At 42.8% G+C, this 20,018-nt stretch overlaps 2 protein-coding genes across 2 annotated transcripts in view; one reads left to right on the top strand and one right to left on the bottom strand.

Annotated features, from left to right (window-relative positions):
- Positions 1 to 1,662, top strand: part of KLHDC8B (kelch domain containing 8B) — a 156,569-nt gene extending 154,907 nt beyond the window's left edge. Inside the window, exon 6 of the mRNA XM_073644838.1 lies at positions 846 to 1,662. Within this exon, the coding sequence (XP_073500939.1) occupies positions 846 to 1,042 (197 nt within the window). The 3' untranslated portion in view covers positions 1,043 to 1,662. The remainder of the gene's footprint in view (positions 1 to 845) is intronic.
- Positions 1,663 to 12,324: 10,662 nt separating this feature from the next.
- Positions 12,325 to 20,018, bottom strand: part of CIMIP7 (ciliary microtubule inner protein 7) — a 61,671-nt gene continuing 53,977 nt past the window's right edge. Inside the window, exons 3-4 of the mRNA XM_073644837.1 lie at positions 18,241 to 18,318; positions 12,325 to 15,254 (exon numbers count right to left, since the gene is read on the bottom strand). Coding sequence (XP_073500938.1) covers positions 14,808 to 15,254; positions 18,241 to 18,318 — 525 coding nt within the window. The 3' untranslated portion in view covers positions 12,325 to 14,807. The remainder of the gene's footprint in view (positions 15,255 to 18,240; positions 18,319 to 20,018) is intronic.

The raw sequence follows: 20,018 nt of genomic DNA, 5'->3' as shown, positions 1-20,018 counted from the left end.
CCTTGTAAGGTATACGGATACAACGTTTTTGGGAGTAGATGGTCTACAAAATCCTCACCAAAAAATGATTATAAAACACTTTCCTATGGGAAATCCACTTTGCTGTTCTTATGAGGAGTGAGTCTCTATTTAACTTTTATTTTTCTTGAAGAGGTTTTGAAAAAACGCCTGGTGGAAGGAAAAGAATCAGTTCATGTCTCTTCTATAGAGGATTTTGATGGAATCTCCTCCAATCAAAAGGCTGCAAACTACTCTGAAAAACTGTTCCAAAACTCTTCAAAACCTCTTTAGGATTCTGAAAAAATTCTTCAAAACTTCTTCAGGAAAAGAAAATATTCTCTAAAAACTCCCCAAAACATGAGCATTTCCTAAAGCAGATTCCTAATGAAAAATACTTTGAATGTGTTCTCCTAAGAAAAACCTCTGTGTGTACCAAGCCTAAAATCACTCTCGCCATCAAATGGCTCCAAAATGGTAAAAAACAAGGTAAAGGGGACGAGTCTAAGATATTTAGACAGAATGAGAAGGGAAAATGCTTGGTCCTCTTGTCCCATGATTGGGGTGGGTGATAAACTGAACCCAAAACAGGTTGATGGACTTCCATTATGACTTTAACATAAGGTTTCTTCTCTTCATACATGTTCTACATCAGTGTTTCTTAACTTTTGCCCTCTCAATGGGTCATGTTTTTAGGTAATCATAATTTGCTGTCCTTAATTCTCATGACCTGGACTGGACTGAAGTTGAGAAACATTGTTCTAGATAATCCAAAATCGATTTTGTGGATTTATAGGAAATTTTTTGGATTGGATTTATATCCTTTACATGTGTTTTTTCTCCAATAGGTAACCAACCCTCACCTTTGAGCTCGGTAGAAGGCTTTAACATGGTGAAAAAGAGATGGGAATTTTTGCCCTCCATGCCTACAGGAAGATGTTCATGCTCTAGCATTCAGTCCAACAACATGCTCTTCGTCATTGGTGGGGTGGCACAGGGACCCAGCTGTGCTGTGGAAGCTCTTTGTGTCTTGGAGGACATATGAGAAGAATCTTAAAAAAAACTCAACCAACAACGTTGGTAGTGGAAAGTGCCTGATCATCTCTCGTCATGTAGATTGGAGACCTACAGTGCTCGATTATCTACCATTCTTCGTTGGAAGATAGTTTAATGGACAGAAGATCGATGAAGACCAAGGAGATTAATCTCTGGATAAATCCAGGACATTATCAGACTTGGTTGCCTCCGTATAAGATCAAGTCTAGATTCATCTGAGTAGCACAGTAGAGTAAGACCAACTGAGTAATATTCTAGAAGTACAGTAGAAAGTTGTATCCAAACTGACGTACACATGTGGATGATGATATAAAAAAACGATAAAGTAGACCAAAAAACACTAGGTAGTAGAAAGTAATATTTGCTTAGTATGATTGACAATCTTACTCGTGAGAAGTCAGAATCTTGTCCATTGTCGTTAAGTTCGAATGTGATTTCAAGCCAAGCCGGGTTCTTACTGTTCGTTTTGGACAACATGTGACACTTTTTAAGGGATTTATTTTTTATTAAGATTTTTCGTTTTTCTGTTTTTAACACGCAGTTGTCTTAAAAAAAAAAAAAATATTCAGTGTATGCATAAACTATATGATAAAAAGTTGAAGCAAGCAACCAACTGGTGTCACTTTCTTTCATCGTTGAAGGCTTGGGGGGGGGGGGCACTGACATACAGGACCCCTGTGTATCAAGTATATACGCACATTTGCCACACACAACACAGTACATATGTACCACCAACATACTGCACATATCATCCAAATGCTGCACGCATGCCAACCGTATAATGGACACAAAACATGCACCAATGACAATTACCAATTCTGCAAATCTACTGCACAAGCCCCCGACACAGATTACACACGTGCCACTTACACCCTGACACACAAGCATTGCTCACTCACAGGACCCATGGGCACATTATCCATCTTCATGTCAGGTCTGTGCCACTCACATTCTTCACCAAAGCCGCTCATGTGCCACGTGCAGCCAGGGCGCAGGCACTACTCGGACATAAGACTTATGCCACACAAGCACCATGCACTTGCTGGTTATATAAGCTACACACAAAGTACACATGTCACATAAGTACCGATCACACATCACTCACACACTGGATATAAGCTACACTCATAGTACACATGTCGCACAAGCATTAATCACACATTCATCACAAGCTGGATATAAGCTACACACACAAAGTACCCACATCTAGTTGGAAGAATGTCTCAAGTGGGGTACCACAGGGCTCTGTCCTGGACCTTGTGTTGTTCAACATCTTTATCAATGATTTAGATGGAGGAATTGAGGGTAAACTGATTACATTTGCTGATGACACAAAGCTAGGAGGGATAGCTACAACTAGAGAAGAGAGAGAGAGGATTCAAAAAGACCTAAGCAAACTGGAGCAGTGGGCAGCAACTAACAATGTTTTTTAACAGGGAGAAATGCAAAGTCCTACATCTGGGCAAGAAAAATGGATAAAAAGCATATACAGAATAGGAGGAATATGGCTAAGAAAAATCACGTGTGAAAAAGAATTGGGTATACTAATAGATCACAGTCTATACATGAGTCAACAGTGTGATGCAGCAGCAAAAAAAGGCAAATACAGTTCTGGGATGTATTAGAAGCATAGAGTCCAGATCACGTGAAGTAATTATCCCCCTCTATTCCTCCTTGGTCAGGCCGCATCGGGAATACTGTGTCCAGTTCTGGGCACCACATTTTAAAAAAGACATGAAGAAACTGGAGCAAGTTCAGAGAAGAGCGACCAGGATGGTGAGCGTACTGCAAACTATGTCCTACGAGGAACGGTTAGAGTATCTAGGAGTGTTTAGCTTGCTAAAAAAGAAGACTGAGAGGAGACTTAATAGCCGTCTACAACTATCTGAAGGGCTGTCACATTGTACAGGGATCATCCTTATTCTCATTTACACATGGAAACACGAGAAGCAATGGGATAAACCTGACAGGGAGAAGATACAGATTAGATATTAGAAGACACTTTTTGACAGTGAGGAGATCAATGAGTGGAACAGGCGGCCACGAGAGGTGGTGAGTTCTCCTTCAATGGAAGTCTTCAAACAGAGGCTGGACAGACGTCTGTCTGAGATGGGTTAGTGAAACCTGCTTTGAGCAGGGGGTTGGACACGAGGACCCCGGAGGTCCCCTCCAACTCTACCCTTCTATTTTTCTATGTTACCCATGCCCCAACATCACCACACATTAAAGGGGTATTCCCATCTCCAAGATCCTATCCCAATATGTAGTAGGTGTAATAATAATAATATTAGCAAATACCTCCAATGAGAAATGTAGTATAGTTCTTCTGATTCACTATGTCTCTTTCCTCATGTGCAGGCATTGCAGGACCTTGGGTATCCATGATTATGACCACTGAAATAGTGACAATTAGTTAGCCAGTTGCTAGTGGTCGTAACCATGGATACATAAGGTCCTGCAATGCCTGCACATGAGGAAAGAAACATAGCGAATAAGAAAACCTATACCAAATTTTCTAATTGGAGGTATTTGCTAATATTATTATTATTACACCAAATATATATTGGGATAGGATCTTGGAGATGAGAATATCACAAGCTGGATATAAGCTACACACACACAGGATACAAATTGGACTCTGTAGCTGCTGATAGTGATGCCCATGGGTCTCATATATCGGAGGGATTCTGGCTACTTCACCCTCTGCTATGACCTTGGACCACGCAGGACAATATGGAAGAAGAGATGGATGACAACATGGCGGATCATCTATTTTGCATTGTAAGGTTTCCAGTGCTGTGCTGTGTTGTATCGGGCAGGATTTCGGCAGCAGCAGCAGTTATTCCTGACTGTCCCCGTGGTCATTCTGTTTTCTCAGACAGAGGGAAAATAACAGCAAGTGAGCAAACACAGAGCGAGGTGACAGCGGCGTCCCATCTCATTGCCCCATTTTCGCTTTGCGTCATGTTCTGCCAGTGGAAATCTGTGAATTTTCTTTATTTTGTCACAAATCCTCCATTAGATTTTTTTTTTCTTTTTCTTTGTATTTTATGCAAACTTGTCCCAGAAAGTCACACTTCAATTTGTGTTATCAACACCGGCTCGGAGAATGGGCGGCCTTACGACCTGTTACATAAACCTTCATCTTCTGATATGAAGAAACAAAACAGGGACCCCTCCCAGGGCGAAGGTTTGGGGTTAAAAGGATGAAAAGTCCATAAATAAATATTTTGCAGGGTGTAACATGCATAAAAGCTGGAGTATTACAGTAAAAGAGAGACTTCTGTCCTCTGCGGGGTCATCCTAGCGGCTTACTCTGCTGAGCGGCTCTGCGTGGGCGGGACTTCAGCATGATTGACAGTTCTGCTTTGATATTATAGAGCTGTTCACACCGTCCAATATTATATTACTCCACAAAGCGTCACAAATCCCATACACTCATACTGAATATCTATAGGTGCCGTAGAAGCCCTTTGGGATAAAGCCAATTGGAGAATATTTGTGATTTCTTCTGCAGTAGTATGCCGGATTTCAGGAGAAAACTTTCAATTGGGCCCTGGTTCCATAGACACTTCCCTCTTAGTCAATTATAATACTTATTAAAAGGAGTTGTACAACTTTTAGGGACATTTTTTTTCTCGGTTATATGCATGTTTTATTTTTTGTATAAAAAATAATTTTTGTAATCGGGTTTCATTAAATATTTTGCACCATTTGTCTTCTTTAGCTCATTCTGCCCGATCCAATGGGAGAGTTTTTAATTTTTTTTAATGTTTTTTTAAAAGTCGAATGTGCAGAGAAAAAGCAAAACGATGCAACATTTTTAATGAAACCTAATTGCAAAATTTTTATTTTTTTTTTTATCCCAAAATGCATGCATTTAAGTAAAAAAAAAAAGTAAAAAAATTGTCCCCTGAGGTGGACAACCCCAAACATAGAAACCATGAGTGCTCCTCAAACCAAGCATATCATGGACCCATAATCTTTGAAGGGGCATTAACAGCATAGACATTCATGATATATCCACAGGACGTGACAGAAATGTCTGATAGATGCAGTGAGTGGAGGAAACCACCTCTCGGTTCAGTCTCTCGGGGGTGGAGTGACCCTTGTTTTCCATGCTGGTGTTCATCCTAGAGGTGGAATCTATATCTATAATTCATCTATATAGTGGTCCCTGTTTGGGAAGACCCCTTTCATACCTAGGAGGGCCATATTACTCTTAGTCCATCCCTGGCTGGATTGTCGAATACTGGATGAAAGCAGCAGAATTTTTGGTATTTCTCCTCTGTTCTCCTCTGTTTCTGAGGATATTCTTTATCCTTCAGGTGCCCCCGCACTCATAATAACATCCAGATATAAATCCTATAAATCCCCGTCAATTCGACACAGGACAAGTACAAAACATGTATTAGATTTTTTTGTACATTGACTTAGTGATCTGTCGCCTTCTGCTGATCACCTATCTCAATTATTTGTGTACAGGTGACCCGCTTCTTATCTCAATCCCACGACAAATACTTCTGCGCTTTCTACAACTCGCCTGAAGAAATCCATTTTTTTTAAGCAATAATACCCGACATGGCCGAGCTGGTGTTATCAGTGAGATTAGATTTGGAGGTAGGAGGGATGAGGGGATCACGTCTCTCCCTTGTACTCAACTTAATTGAAATTTTGTTTTGACAAATGGATCGGAACAGAAAATAAGGATCAGCGTCAGATCCCTCGAATGATCATTAGCGAGAACAAGAAGCTTGTGCTGTATGTATACTGTATGTATACAGTACTGGACAAATATTTTAGGCAGGTTTTTTTTTTTTTTATCAATTACCAAAATGCAAGTGAAGGAACAAAAGAGAAATGTAAATTCCATCAATATTTGGTGCTCGCCCTTTACCTCCATCACCTCTTCTAGGTACACGCCCATAGAGTCAGGGATTTTGTAGGATTATTGTCAGGGGTATAAGAAGCTAATTATACCAAACAGATGATAATGATCATCGTTTTTTTTTATATGGGCAGTCATTAACTGAAACAGCTGTTTAGGAGACTTAAAACTGGGTGAGGAACCGACAAACTGCTACAAAGGTGAAGCTGTGGAAGATAGTTTCCAAAACTGAGCACAGCAGCAAGACACAAGAAAAGACTTTAGGAAAGAAAAAACTCTTTCAAAACCTCTTCAGAAAAAGAAAAACACTAATCTCTTTGCTCAGTTTTTAGAGCAGAAACTCCATGTTTTTTTGGAGAATTTGGAGAGTTTCCACTAAGGTTATGTGCACACTTTTTGAATCGAACTGAGAAACTCTCCAAATCCTCAAAACCCCTCAAAAACTTTGAGTACCTCTTGAGTTCTATGTGCACATGCCCTTAAAAAAACACCAAAACTTTAAAACAGCCCAGAGAGAGCTCAGTCTGCTGTATGTAAAGGCGTCTCCTCTCTGCAGGATTTCTGAAGCTGAGCATTGCAGATGTCACTAATGTTCTTGATCAAGAAGTGAGATGGAGGGTGAAAGATTCGGAAGATCTGCCTCTTAGAAATGGTCTCTGTCTTGAGAAGTGTTTTTTTTGCAGACTTTACAAAGCTCTACATTGTACCTTTGAAGGTTGGTCTCGACTTTTATTGGGAAGAGGCAAAGGTTTCAGGTTTATGTGTTTTTTTTTTCCCTCAAAATCTCTGTTTGTTGTTAAAAAATAGAAACTTTCTTGTTTACATCCAGAGGTTAAAAAAATGTCCTGATCATGTCCTAATGATACAGGAGCAAAGTGTCACGGGTGTGTCAGATGTGACAGACAGTCGCCCTGCAGTTGGTTGCAGAAGATCTCTTCGTCTGGCATTACAGACACCTTCTTAGATCTGTCTCACTCTAGTACTAAGCGGACACCTCCCTTCTGCTAAATGACACCCAGGCTTGGGTGTTTAAATACTTTCTGTTTGCTACAGGGAGGTGCCGGTGATATTCACATGTTCCCTTGTGAAGGCTTGGAGCTATTGCAGTTGGCTTACGTCCTCTCAGGTGCTAGGAGGACGTGTGGTTTAATCTCTCTGAAGTTGGCTCAAGGTAAGTTATTTTCCCCCGTGTTTGTCTCCCTTGTTGTCTTTAGTTGCTAGTGGGGACTGACTAGTGCTCATCCCCCTTCCCTATCCAGGGTCAAGCTCTAGGGGGATACAGGGTTTAGGTTCCTGTGCGGCGATTGGTGAGAAACCAATATAGGGACGATAGGGGAGACAGGGTGATATCAGATGAGCCTAGGAGGTCTCCACTCCCCCTTTCCCTAGTGTCTGGGCTCCCTTCCCCTCTTCCCTTCGTTTTGCACCTAGTCTTTCCCACAGCTTGCGTGACACAAAGAGAAGAGAGCACTGATACACTGTAAAAAATTAGGATAAAAATGTTTCCATACACCAAAACAAAGCATAGATTTTAGGAGAATAAAACCTTTCTTTTAAGAGGATATCTTATTCTGACAACTGGTCTTGTGATTGAAGCTCAACAATCAGCTCATCGCTGGGGATCTCATCGGATCATCACTGGGCACCAAAAGAATGGCTGAATATGCAATACAACAACAGCCAAAGTGACCACTGCTTATGCTAAGTGTGAGAGGTCCAGATTGGAAGATTATAGTAAAGGGTAGTCAGTGTGAGCAACATGAACCTAAGGCGGTAGCACAGCGAACAAGACTTGTCGGACAGCATGTGAATAAGCGAGAGCCAGAAAAGTGGATGTACACCGGAACTGTAGATGTACAGTCAGTACAAAACTTGCAGCAATCAAATGGTTAATGGCAGAGTTGAATGCTATCAGCAGACTGATGGTCAATGGCAAAGACGTAGGGAGAAATGATGAACAGGCAAACTGGATACTAACTTTCAGAAAAGAGTACACACTGTTGCAACAGCATAATAGTGTGCAGCACCAGTATAAGCAGGGAAGTATTCATTGTGTTTACAGCAGTCAAATGGTTAACCGCCGATCTGAGCCCTGAGATAAATGCAGATAAATGATAAGAAAAAGTTCCCTGAAGAGATGATCAGCCAGTTGAGAGAAATGGATGGCGAAGCAAAACTCCTGAAGTAGACAGATCTGATTGCCAAACTTACTGAATATACTCTGACAGCACATAGCAGTCTGAGTCGGCCTTAAAAGGCTTTGGATGATGATGTCAAAGGAATTAGTCCAGTTACTTGGCAATGTCATCGTGGTCTGCAGCAAAGGAGAAGAGAGTAGGGTCCATCACAGGTTCCAGGACAGGTAATACAAGAGATGCATCTAAAATAAAGAAAATTGTTTGTGTACACAGCTCCTATTCAGACTTACGTGTTTCCGTAGTTACAGACTACCCACAATGTGTAGTCTGATCCTGCAGCCTTTTCTTACATCTGCTGTTTGTTTGTAGCACCTGACATCAGTCCCGTTTACCATGAGAATGACCTTCGAGCTGGGCAACAAAACGAGCGGAGTTTATGCCAATGTTAATTAGTATGCAGCAGGTTAGCAAGAAAAGGGGGCAGAGGGAGTAGAGTAACACACGACTGTACAATCAGACTGCGCAGGGTTTGTTTGTAGTCTGTAACCATGGAGACACATAGGTGTGCATAGGAATTGTATACACAAAAGTTTGGAGGTGTTTAAAAATTGATTAGATTGCGCCAATCAAAAATTGGGTCGTCGTAGCCTTCAAACAGAATCTTTTTCATTATTGTAAAACCAGGATTGCACAAGTCCTCCAGAACCATAGAGTAACTCTTTGCCATCTCAAAAAGGATGTCCTGACTAGGGGACTCCCTCTATGATGAGTATAGACAACCCCTTTAATTATAACACCTATGCAAGTAATTGGTGCACTGACATATTTACGATCCCATCCACCTAAGGGGACTCTAGGAGCATTCACATATATGGCTGGTGTTGCCCTTTAAGAAAAATTAATTTTTCTTATCTTTCACTTTTCGTTGTTAGCAGCTTCATTAATTTGTAATGGATTCATCTCCTTTTAATTTTGGGACTTTTGGTTCAGCTTTCACATTGTATTCATGTACAGAAGGAAGAAGGTGATGAGACGACGGCGGTAAGTGTTTCACCCGTGGGTGAGGAGGGAGCGGACGAGCAGGTGCGGGATATATTTAGCGCTTTTGACAGTAATGAAAAATGCTTTTCAGTTTCCCGTTTGCGAGGCACAATAGGCCCCTCGTGGTGACCGGCTTCCTGCGTGTTTTGCGCCTGATGAGCTATGGCTTCCAACATGTAATTTTATACAATCGATCAGGCCTTGATAGAAATAACAAATGGCTTCTTTACTTGAGTGAGACGTATTTGTGACGTTTATGTGGAAAATGTCAGGGAGGTTTTTCATTAAATGTATGAGAAAAGAAAAATTGCAAAAGAAAAAAAAGATTCCCTCCCCCACTTCACAACGAGAAATAATTTTGCTTAATCCGTGATCAGGCCTCCATTTTTCTCTCCCTAAAAATAGATCCTAAAATAATGACTACAGGTAGAACTGTGAATATTTTTTTCCTGTGGGGGTAAAATAGAGGCTTCCAAACCTTCTGACACATATACAGTCGGGAAAATAAGTATTTGATCCCCTGTCGATTTTGCAAGTTTTCCCACCTACAAAGAATGGAGAGATCTGTAATTTTTATCGTAGGTCACTTCACCTGTGAGAGACAGAATCAAAAACGAAAAACCAGAAAATCACATTACATGATTTTTAAATAATAAAATTGCATTTTATTGCATGAAATAAGTATTTGATCACCTACCAACCTGCAGGAAGTCCGGCTCTCACAGACCTGTTAGTTTTTCTTTAAGAAGCCCTCCTGCTCTGCACTCATTACCTGTATTATTTGCACCTGTTTGAACTTGTTACCTGTATAAAAGACACCTGTCCACACACTCAATCACACTCCGACCTCTCCACCATGGCCAAGACCAAAGAGCTGTCTAAGGACACCAGGGATAAAATTGTAGCCCTGCACAAGGCTGAGATGGGCTACAGGACAATAGGCAAGCAGCTTGGTGAGAAGGCAACAACTGTTGGCACAATTATTAGAAAATGGAAGAAACACAAGATGACTGTCAATCTTCCTCGGTCTGGGGCTCCATGCAAGATCTCGCCTCGTAGGGTAAGGATGATTCTGTGAAAGGTCAGGAATCAGCCCAGAACTACACGGGAGGACCTGGTCAATGACCTGAAGAGAGCTGGGAACACAGTCTCAAACATTACTGTTAGTAACAAACTACGCCGTTATGGATTAAACTCCTGCAGGGCACACAAGATTCCCCTGCTCACACCAGCACATGTCCAAGTCAGTTTGAAATTCACCAATGACCATCTGCATTATCCAAAGGAGGCATGGGAGAAGGTCATGTGGTCAGATAAGACCAAAATAAAACTTTTTGTTATCAACTCTACTTGCCGTGTTTGGAGGAAGAAGAATGAGTACAACCTCAAGAACACGGTCCCAGCCGTGAAGCATGATGGGGGAAACATCACACTTTGGGGGTGCTGTTCTGCAAAGGGGACAGGACGACTGTGACACGCCCCCTGGGCCGTGTGTGGAGGAATACCCGGAGCCGGGTCTCTGTGTAATGCTGGGGGTTTGTTGTCTCCGTGGCGGCGACCCGGTCCCGTGGCTCAGGGTGGTCAAACCAGTGGCGGATCTGTTTATTTGGTTTGTAATGTTTAAATGTCCGACTACGCCACCCGTGGATTGCGGTCACTGAGAACCGCCGCTGCGGGGCAGAGCGCTGAGACTGATGTTGTGTGCGCAGCAGAGGGTAGTATAACTCCCCACGGGTGCAGATGGTGGGGGTGATGGTGCGCGGGAGCAACAGTAATGACTCAGAGTCCAGTGACGCAGTCCAGGGTCTTTTACTCACAGTTTTACACTCCAAGCCACTTCTGCAGGTAATGGCTGCCCACATAGTACTGTGCTCACCAGGTGAGGGGCTCGGCCAACTCCCAGGTACCTTTGGAATGCTTTTCAGGACCCCCTTCGTGTGTCCTTTCTCTGGCCCGTCGTACCCCACAATTGACCACGTTTCTGTCCAGCTGCCTCAGGTTTGGCGGGCAAACGTATGTTCCGCTTCCCTGGGCCCTATATGGTGCCTTCCTAACGGGTGTAGTGAGGGGCCGTAACACGTGCAATGCCACGGCCTCCGGTTACTAGCTGAGGGTAGTTGCGGCGGGCGTACGGTGGCGACTGGCCGATCCGTACCCCTGGGGTCCCTTCACTCCACTCCTGGAGCCTCCTCCGTTCCCCTCCTCTCCTTTCTTCCCCTCCAGGCTCAGGCCTTGATACTTGGCCTGCCTGCGGAGCAGAGCCCGTACAGAGCCCCTGCTCCCAGCCTTCTTCTCTCTCTGCTCTCTCTTCTCTCTCTCCTTTTTCTCCCTGACTCCAAGATGGTGCCCACCATATATACTCCCCTTTCCAGTGCACCCTGGATCTACTCTCCCCACCCACACACTACCGGGTTCCCCCTTCCTCGGTGTTCCCTCCCCCCACTCCAGCCAGGGACAGGGGCAGTTGTGCTCACTCTTGGGAGCATTGTCGCCCTGTCCCCCGGAAATGTGGTGTAGTGCATGTGGGTGTTAGGGTCCTGAGCAACACTCCATCCTTACCTGGAAGTGAGATATCACACCTCTGGGTGAGATGCAATACCTCTGTAGCGACCGAACCCTCGGGGCGCTACAACTGCACTGTATTGAAGGGAGGATGGATGGGCACATGTGTCGTGAGATTTTGGCCAACAACTTCCATCTGTATGGAGGAGGGGGCCAAAATCCCTACTGCAGTGTGAGCAAACTTGGTCAAGAGCTACAGGCAATGTCTGACCTCCGTAATTGCAAACAAAGGTTTCTGTACCAATTATTAAGTTCTGTTTTTCTATTGTATCAAATACTTATTTCATGCAATACAATGCAAATTAATTCTGTAAAAATCATACAATGTGATTTTCTGGATTTTTTTTTATGCTGTCTCTCTCACAGGTGAAGTGTAAAAATTCTCCATTCTTTGTAGGCGAGAAAACTTGCAAAATCGGCAGAGGATCAAATACTCATTTTCCCCACTGTAGGAGACCTCTCTATGGTACACACTCCCTTATCTTCCAATTTTTAAATAATTTTCTGCGTACAAAGACTTAATTATAGCTGAAAGCACAAATACTTGCACAAATTTTAAATTAAATTGTATTATTTCTAAACATTTCATAATGTGCTAAACAGAAATGTCACATCGAGGAAAGAACGCAAAGCAGATGCATGTCATCCTGAGAAAATAAAATTGATATTTATTTTTAAGAGCTTAAAATACATAAATTTTATGACAAAAAAATTGCTTGTAATATGATAACCTAGAGGATAAAAACAGTGTAGTAGTTCATGATCACAATTTTATATAAAAAAAATTAACTCATTATAAAAAGATGGCTAAATAGAAAACAAAATGGAAATTTACACCATAATGAATCTGATATATAAACAAAGAAATATACACACTAATATATACTTGTATATACTGTATGATAATGCCAGATTATTTTTTTTTATCAATGCAGAAAATAAAATGTGGGTGGAGGTCCCAGGAGGGGGACCCATAACAGAGATGGCATAAATGTTTCTGATGGGCAAATCCCTTCATTATTTGGTTCTGGATTTCTTTTATGATGTTGGCTGAAAGTACCGGCCCAGAGTGAACAGGTCGAAAATGCAACAGCAGAAAGAAGAGGACCAGATGGCATGCAGTGGTTCTCAGGTCCTCTTCTTTCCTTCATTCTAGGCCGAGACTTCTGCCCACAACTAGGCCTCAGAGGTGACTGTATGTCATGTGACGCCCTGCGCCTGCAGGCTGTCACAGAACTCCTGGATGTTGCACAGATGGATTCTCCCCAGTGGCCTCAATATATGCAGACACCTCCACCCAAGTCCACTAGATGGAGCCCTGTCAGGTATATATATACTGGGGGGTGGAGTTCAGGAAGTCAGTCATTGGGAAGCAGTGAGTGTGACACGATGCTGCAGCACCAGACAAGCTGAAGTCTATGTGGCTGAAAGCCAGGCTAGGCCCAAGCTGCAGCCAAGTCTGGCTAGTGGAGAGCCTAGAGTGGGCTAGAAGGCAAGGAGAAGAGAAGAGCCATGAGGGACAGAGGAACCACAGAGGGTTCGTCCCCTGATGCAAGCCGGGTACCGGGCCCGAGCCTATTGGGACCTCCATGCCCAGTAGAGAATCCGGCATACTGAGGAGGATTTCATATCCCTCAGTCCACCCGTGAATACCGCACATTTAGAGGACTAGGTACCACGAAGGCCCCAGCGTCAAGGGATAATGGTAACCAGTGGGAAAACCCTCGCCACCAAGCAAGACGGGTGAGAGAAACATCAAGGGAGCCAGACCCTGTTCCAGGCAGGTCAGAAGCTCCAGGGAGAGAGACAGGAAGATACAGATAGGAGGCCTTACACCCGCTCACTGGGGAGCAAGTCCAGAAGTGCACACCCTTCTAGCAAGTACCCTGGACCATACCTGACTACCATCTGCAGTAAAGGTACTGAAACTAGTTCCGGTGTGTGTGTCTGTTCTTCCTCTGACCCGGCTGGGTCCCCTCTCTCCTGCATCCCTTCACACCACCCTGCCACGGGGGCCCGCTCCGCCTGTGGGGAGCAGAAACACCTCGGCTGCCGTCCCAACACCCCCCGGAGGTCTGAAGCAGTGCTGGTAATCCTTACCAGGTACCACAGGTGGCGTCACAAACTGTTTATTTATTTTATCTAAGTTCCAATCCCCTTTTTCAAGAGTGACCCCAGGGTACGGGCCCAGGAGCCGACCACCGCGACACCCCCAAACCAGGCAAAGGCCCGGGTACCGAGTTGTCCCCATCCCCTGGGCTCGACAGTCACATATCCATGACATCATAACATGCAGCGCGCAGTGACCTCAGTGGCCTGGTCGCAGCTGGAAGTCCCAGCCTAAAGTGACCAAGTCGAAGATGCAATAGCAGAAAGAAGAGGACCGGGTGACATGCAGTGGTTCTCGGGCCCTCTTCTTTCCTTCATTCTAGGCCGGGATTTCTGCTCCCAACTAGGCCTCAGAGGTGACTGTGCATCGCATGTCCGTGACATCATAACATGCAGCGCTCAGTGACCTCAGAAGCCTGGTCGCAGCTGGAAGTCCCGGCCTTAAGTGACCAAGTCGAAGATGCAATAGCAGAAAGAAGAGGACCGGTTGGCATGCAGTGGTTCTCAGGTCCTCTTCTTTCCTTCATTCTAGGCTGGGATTTCTGCTCAAAACTAGGCATCAGAGGTGACTGTGCATCGCATGTCTGTGACATCATGACATGTAGTGCGCAGTGACCTCAGTGGCCTGGTCGCAGCTGGAAGTCCCAGCCGGGAGATGCAGAGAAGAATAAGTGGCTCTGAGGACCAGACGGTGTGCAGCGAGCAGCAGAGGGGCTGGACAAGTGAGCGGTGAGGTGAGTATTGCTTTTTTATTTTTGCTTTTTTACATTTTACGTTAATTACCCCGAAGGTATAATAAGGGACAATCAGTTCGCAGAAAATAACTTCCCTACGAATCTAATTTCATTTAAAAATTTGCGTGTTTTGGTAAATTCAAATTTTGTCAGATCTGCTCAGTTCTAGTTCCAAAATAGCTGTAAAAAACCCTTTGGTTTTAGTTTTGGTTCGCCTGATTTCACTGGATTATATGAAAATAAAAAAATGGATCTGGGCAGGGTTTCACGGAGGGACATACATTAATAAGACGGATCCATGGTTTGGGCACTGTCTGTTTTTACTCTGTCTGGACTGGGCCATACGAGGCAGTCAGACACGGTCAGACGCTTATAAGGAGCGGACATGGCTCTCGGCAGCGATACTCCACTCGTCCCCGCTCTGGTCTTATTAGAGATCAGAGTGATGTCCGTTGTGATGGAGTTCTGTGAGGCGTGTAGATCACCGCGGCTTCTCAACATGTGTCTATAGGTCGTTGTCAACCCTGAACATGAAGCTGAAGTTGCGCGGGTAAGCCTGGGAACCAGAACCTGAGATACTACCTTCCCCTTCTCATCATCTTTCCTCCAGAAGTCGGTCCGGTAGGTGCTGATGAGTGGTCTCTGCCTCTTCAGTTCTTCCTCCATGGGGGTCCAGTGGGTAAAGTTATAGGACTCCCTAAATTTCAGAAGTTTTTTCTTCCCCAATCCCTTAAAGGAAAAAAAAAATAGTGTAAGTCTATTTCATGTAAAAAGACTATTTGAGCCTCATAGAGGAACGGCCTAAACCCAGTGTCATTATTCTTTATGATGTAGGTGCCTCACTAGTATAATAACATGAAAGAATAGGTCACTGCCTCCAGCAAAATCAACACACTCTTATCCTAAAATCCTCTGCTCTGCTGTGGTGAGCCTGTTGCCTGTTTGTACTCACATTTTACCCTTCGCCAATGAACACGGCTTCTCCCCTAACATCCATAATCAGAGGAGAGGTCACTGCCTCCTGCAAGATCAACACATTCACCTTCTGCTGTTGTAAACATTATCATGATCTGAATGGCTGTTTCTTTAATGCAACAAACATTTTTGCAAATAGCCTTGATTAAAAGATACCTATACTTTTGTGCATCCAACTCCACTGCAGATCTACATGTCTCCATGGTAACAGACTACATACAAACCCTATATGTAGTCTGATTGTGCAGCTATGTGACTCCGGCAAAGAAAAGATGGCAATACCTGACTGCAAGATCAGACTACACAGAGATTCTTGGTAGTCTGTTACCATGGAGTCACATAGTTCTGCATGAGGGCTGGGTACACAGAATGGTAGGATATAATTTAGCCTATTTGCAAATTTCTCTATCATTTGAGGTCATCATAGCAATAGAAAATGGTTGCAGAAGTATTCATACCCCCTTAGTTTTAATTGAAGATTACTGAATAATGTAACCTTTGGGTTGTGTTCACACTTGGTACAATTTTCTGTATTTTTCACCACGTTTTTGCAAAATATGGGCAAAAACCAACCACCACGCGTGAAAGCATCCTCATAATTTACATCCATAATTTGATCTTTCATCAAGACGTATGAAAAACAAAGACGTACAAAGGAGAGAAATCCCCGAGCCGCTCCTCAATCACTGCCTGCACATTTTTGCCTCTCGGCGGTATTTTTTTTTTTTCCATCCTCGTTGCGTTGTGTTTTGTGAACACTTTGGAGAATTTCTGTCCTTTGATTGTGTATTGCAGAATAAATGGCGGCACGATCACCGGGATTATAAAGGTAATTGGTGGCTCTGTCACCGTATGGAGTTAGTTCTCCGATCCGCAGAGTGAAATGTCATAAAAATATGTACTTAGGCAGCCTGGCATGGGCACCGTCATTACTGGGTAGAGTCTCCAGAGGATGGAATCGCTGTATCCTTCCCGTAAATTAAATGCCCAATTTAGAATTCAAATACACGAGCCTAATTAGGTGACACCAGGGAGAACTAACGGCAAGTGAGCGCATTCATAAACCTGCACAGATGCTAAGGCGGCCCGGGGTAGTCGCTCTTCTGCGGACGGACTATTCATTGTGTGCCAAGGAAGGTTGGCAATTAACCTTCAGGAGTATGGCTGCCACAATAAAACCTTATTCTTAGTTCTCTCAATCAGTTCATTTATTAAAGGGGCAGCCGGGGGATTAGAAAAATAAAGTTGGCCTAATGTCCAGCTGTTGTGTCATTGATTTCTCCTACTTTAAAGGGTTTTTGATAGGAGATTTCCAATGTTTTCTCGCTGCTGTGACCTCCAGCGATCAGCTAGAATCTGGTAGTAAAGGTTTAATTTCCCTGCAGTGCCCCCACAGGAGAAATAAAGCATTACACAGTAACTATTGGAGTAAAAGGGCACGATGGGTCCTTCAGAGCAAAAGACGTTAATGTTTGGAAAGAGTTGTTGTAAAGTTTAATATTCACGAGCGCACCGCTCCTCTGCCTCCCATCTTCGTATTTGCCGGGGGACGGTGCACTCCTGAAGATTAACAGTTTGGGTAAGTGGCGCCGCTGGTCTGAACTGTGTGCTCCCTGATGCAGTATTGGAAAAACTCAGGGACACTGCTTACAAGCTGAATTAAGATGAGTTTGTAAGAGATGCGCATGCTCGGCCACCTCTGATAGACTGCAGAGGTGGCCAGTAATGAGTATTAAACAAGAGAGATTTAAAAATCGCGGAGAGGATATTGAAAAAAATTGCTTATTTTTACAGGCACTTTGCACTTTATTTATGTTGAGACAACCTCTTTAACTAATAAAGATGGCAGCCAAGCCTGAGGCCTATTGAAAGCCAAGATCACTGACATCTTGGTACTTCTTGAACGAATAAAAGGGAAGGAGGATTTTCTCTGCGCTGCTGATTTTCAATGCAGTCGAAAAATTAAGATCTCAGGATAAAGTGATCAATTTGTCAACGCGTTTCAGAGTCCTTCTTCAGGACAACTACATGTGATTTCCTTATTTTTGATCTAGCATGTTGGTACTTTTTGGCAGTATTGTGGTATTGCAAGTCTCCGAGGAAGGGGAACTAAAAAATATATATATATTTGAAATACCCCCCCCAAAAGGTTTATTTATTTATTTTTTCAAAAACTAAAACTTTTAATCTCCCTTCTTTTTCCAATTGAGAAAATTAAAAAAAAATAAATTGCGTTTCGTCTAATCTTTAAAATTAAAAAATGATTTAACCCCTACTCTGTAAATAAAAAAAACTATATAAAATCTATATATTCCTTCTTTTCCCAATTGAGAATATTAAAAAACATAAAAGGAAAATAAATTGATTCTTATCTAATCTTTAAAATTAAAAAAATAGTTAACCCATAAACTATAAATAAAAAAATATATAAAAATTTAAATTCCAGAATAGCTTTTTTTTTAACACTTTGCCTTCCCTCAAAACAAGGAATAAAAAACTATTAAAAAGTCCTATATATATGCAGTACGATATCAATAAAAATTATAACTGCGGCAAAAAAAAAACAACAACAAGCCCCGTACGGCTTCATTAAAAGAAAGTTAAAAAGAGTCTCATAAAATGACGAAAAAAAAAAAAAAAAATTCTGTGTCTTCAAGGTGTTAATGTTTGATTTTGTCTTGTGCCGTTGCAATATATGGTTGTATAGGATATAAATCACGGCAGTATTTTTCGTACTTACGTTCTCAAACGAGAAGACGGAGCTCGGGAATATGTGGCGGTTGTCGTGCCTGGAGAATATATGCTTTGTCGGATGTTCCTAGAGAAAAAAATGGGCAAACATGGAGGTAAATGAAATATGGGGCGTCAGGTTACCTTCCTGGGCAGGTTATATCATTAAAATGGAAACGTTACTGGTATCCTAATATTATCTCGGCAGATAATGACTTAAATGCGATTACCTCCGAAGCATTCATTATACAAATGACATTAGTGAGCCGCAGACATCCACCACCGAGATTTGGAGGGGTCAGAGGGTAATGCCGTTATTATCAGCGGGTATAATTTATGCAGAAGTAATTAAGACTAGAATGAGATTAATCTTCAAAGATGCTAAAAATATTCAGGTACAACGTAGAGGGAATTAAATTATATAGCAATTACTGAAGCCGATAAGTGAACGTCTTCCATTTATCTTCCTGTCGTTCTTCGTTCCAATATTCAGTGGTGATTAATTTCCTAATATCTTTTTATATCGGTCAGAGATCTGTTTTTCTTACATATGGGGTCCCAAAACCTTCAGAGATTAACTATACAGCCACCACTAGGTGGAGCTGTCTGAAGACAGTTTTATCATTGAGTTGAATGGGACAGATGTATGCAGTGAGCTCTTAAGCTCCCTCTAGTGGTGGCTGAAGGTAGCCTGAAGTTTAGAATTTACCTTAATCACTATATAAACGCCTGTAAAGGAGCACACGATGGGGCAGGTTAAAATTCACATGTCAGATGATCCTTGCTTCAACTTTTAGCTGGGTCATATAGACATTAGATAGTTGGTAGGGATTATCCCCCAAATAACATTTATTTATTTAAGTACTGGGACTCCCAATGATCCAGAGAATGGAGGTCCCTCGTCTCCCATATGACTGGAGTAGTATTGTGCATGTATGACCACCGTTCATTCAATTCTCTGGGTCCTCCGGAGCTGGAGTGTGCATGTATGACCACTACTACCATACACAGGGGATTCTGAGCGCGGTGGGGTCAGTGGGGGAGAAGGACTAGGAGCGTAAAGTGGGAGTTATGATGATACGTTGGGTACTATGTGAGCACTAGGAAGTCTAACTGGTTCCGTTCAGAGCAGCTTAACCCCTTAGATGCCGCTGTCGGTTGTGAAAGCGGCATTCAAACAGTTGAATAGTGTTTTGGGTGTCCATTCCAAGATCCAGCCCCAAATTTTCCTGTGAGACGTGATCGCAGGTCAGATTGTGTTGTCAAAAACGTTATGACTCTCAGAATATGACCACACAACCCCATTTTATTTAACGTTTGAAAATGTAAGATAAAGTATATAAAACTGGTATCACCCTAACCGTACAGAACAAAGGTAAAGTTACCGCAAAAGGAAAACCATTAGAACCTGGAAAAACAATGTCAGAATTGCCTTTTTCTTCACCATATGACCCCTTTGGAATATTTTTCCCCATTTTTCACTACAATATATGTTAAAGTGAATGGTGTCATTCCAAACTACAACTCGCTCCGCAAAAAAAACAAGCCATCATACTGCTTAAAGGATGGAAAGGTAAAAAAGTTATGACTCTTGGAAGGAGAGGAAGAAAAAAACGAAAGCTAAAAAGTATAAAAAAAAGTCTGCATCTCCAGGGGGTTAGATATTGGCACATGGTCACCAGAAAAACCTGCACGATAAGCAGTGTCGATTTTTCTTCCACTTCCCGCAGACCCCTCGCCCAGACTTTCCAATCTGATCCAAATGCTTAATTCAGGTCAGACAGATTT

This window comes from Phyllobates terribilis, unplaced genomic scaffold (assembly GCF_046119375.1).
Source record: "Phyllobates terribilis strain yellow unplaced genomic scaffold, ASM4611937v1 Scaffold_8__6_contigs__length_399053987, whole genome shotgun sequence".
Taxonomy (NCBI): domain Eukaryota; kingdom Metazoa; phylum Chordata; class Amphibia; order Anura; family Dendrobatidae; genus Phyllobates; species Phyllobates terribilis.
The sequence above is the reverse complement of the archived record's forward strand: the minus strand, read 5'-3'. Positions and strand labels throughout refer to the sequence as shown.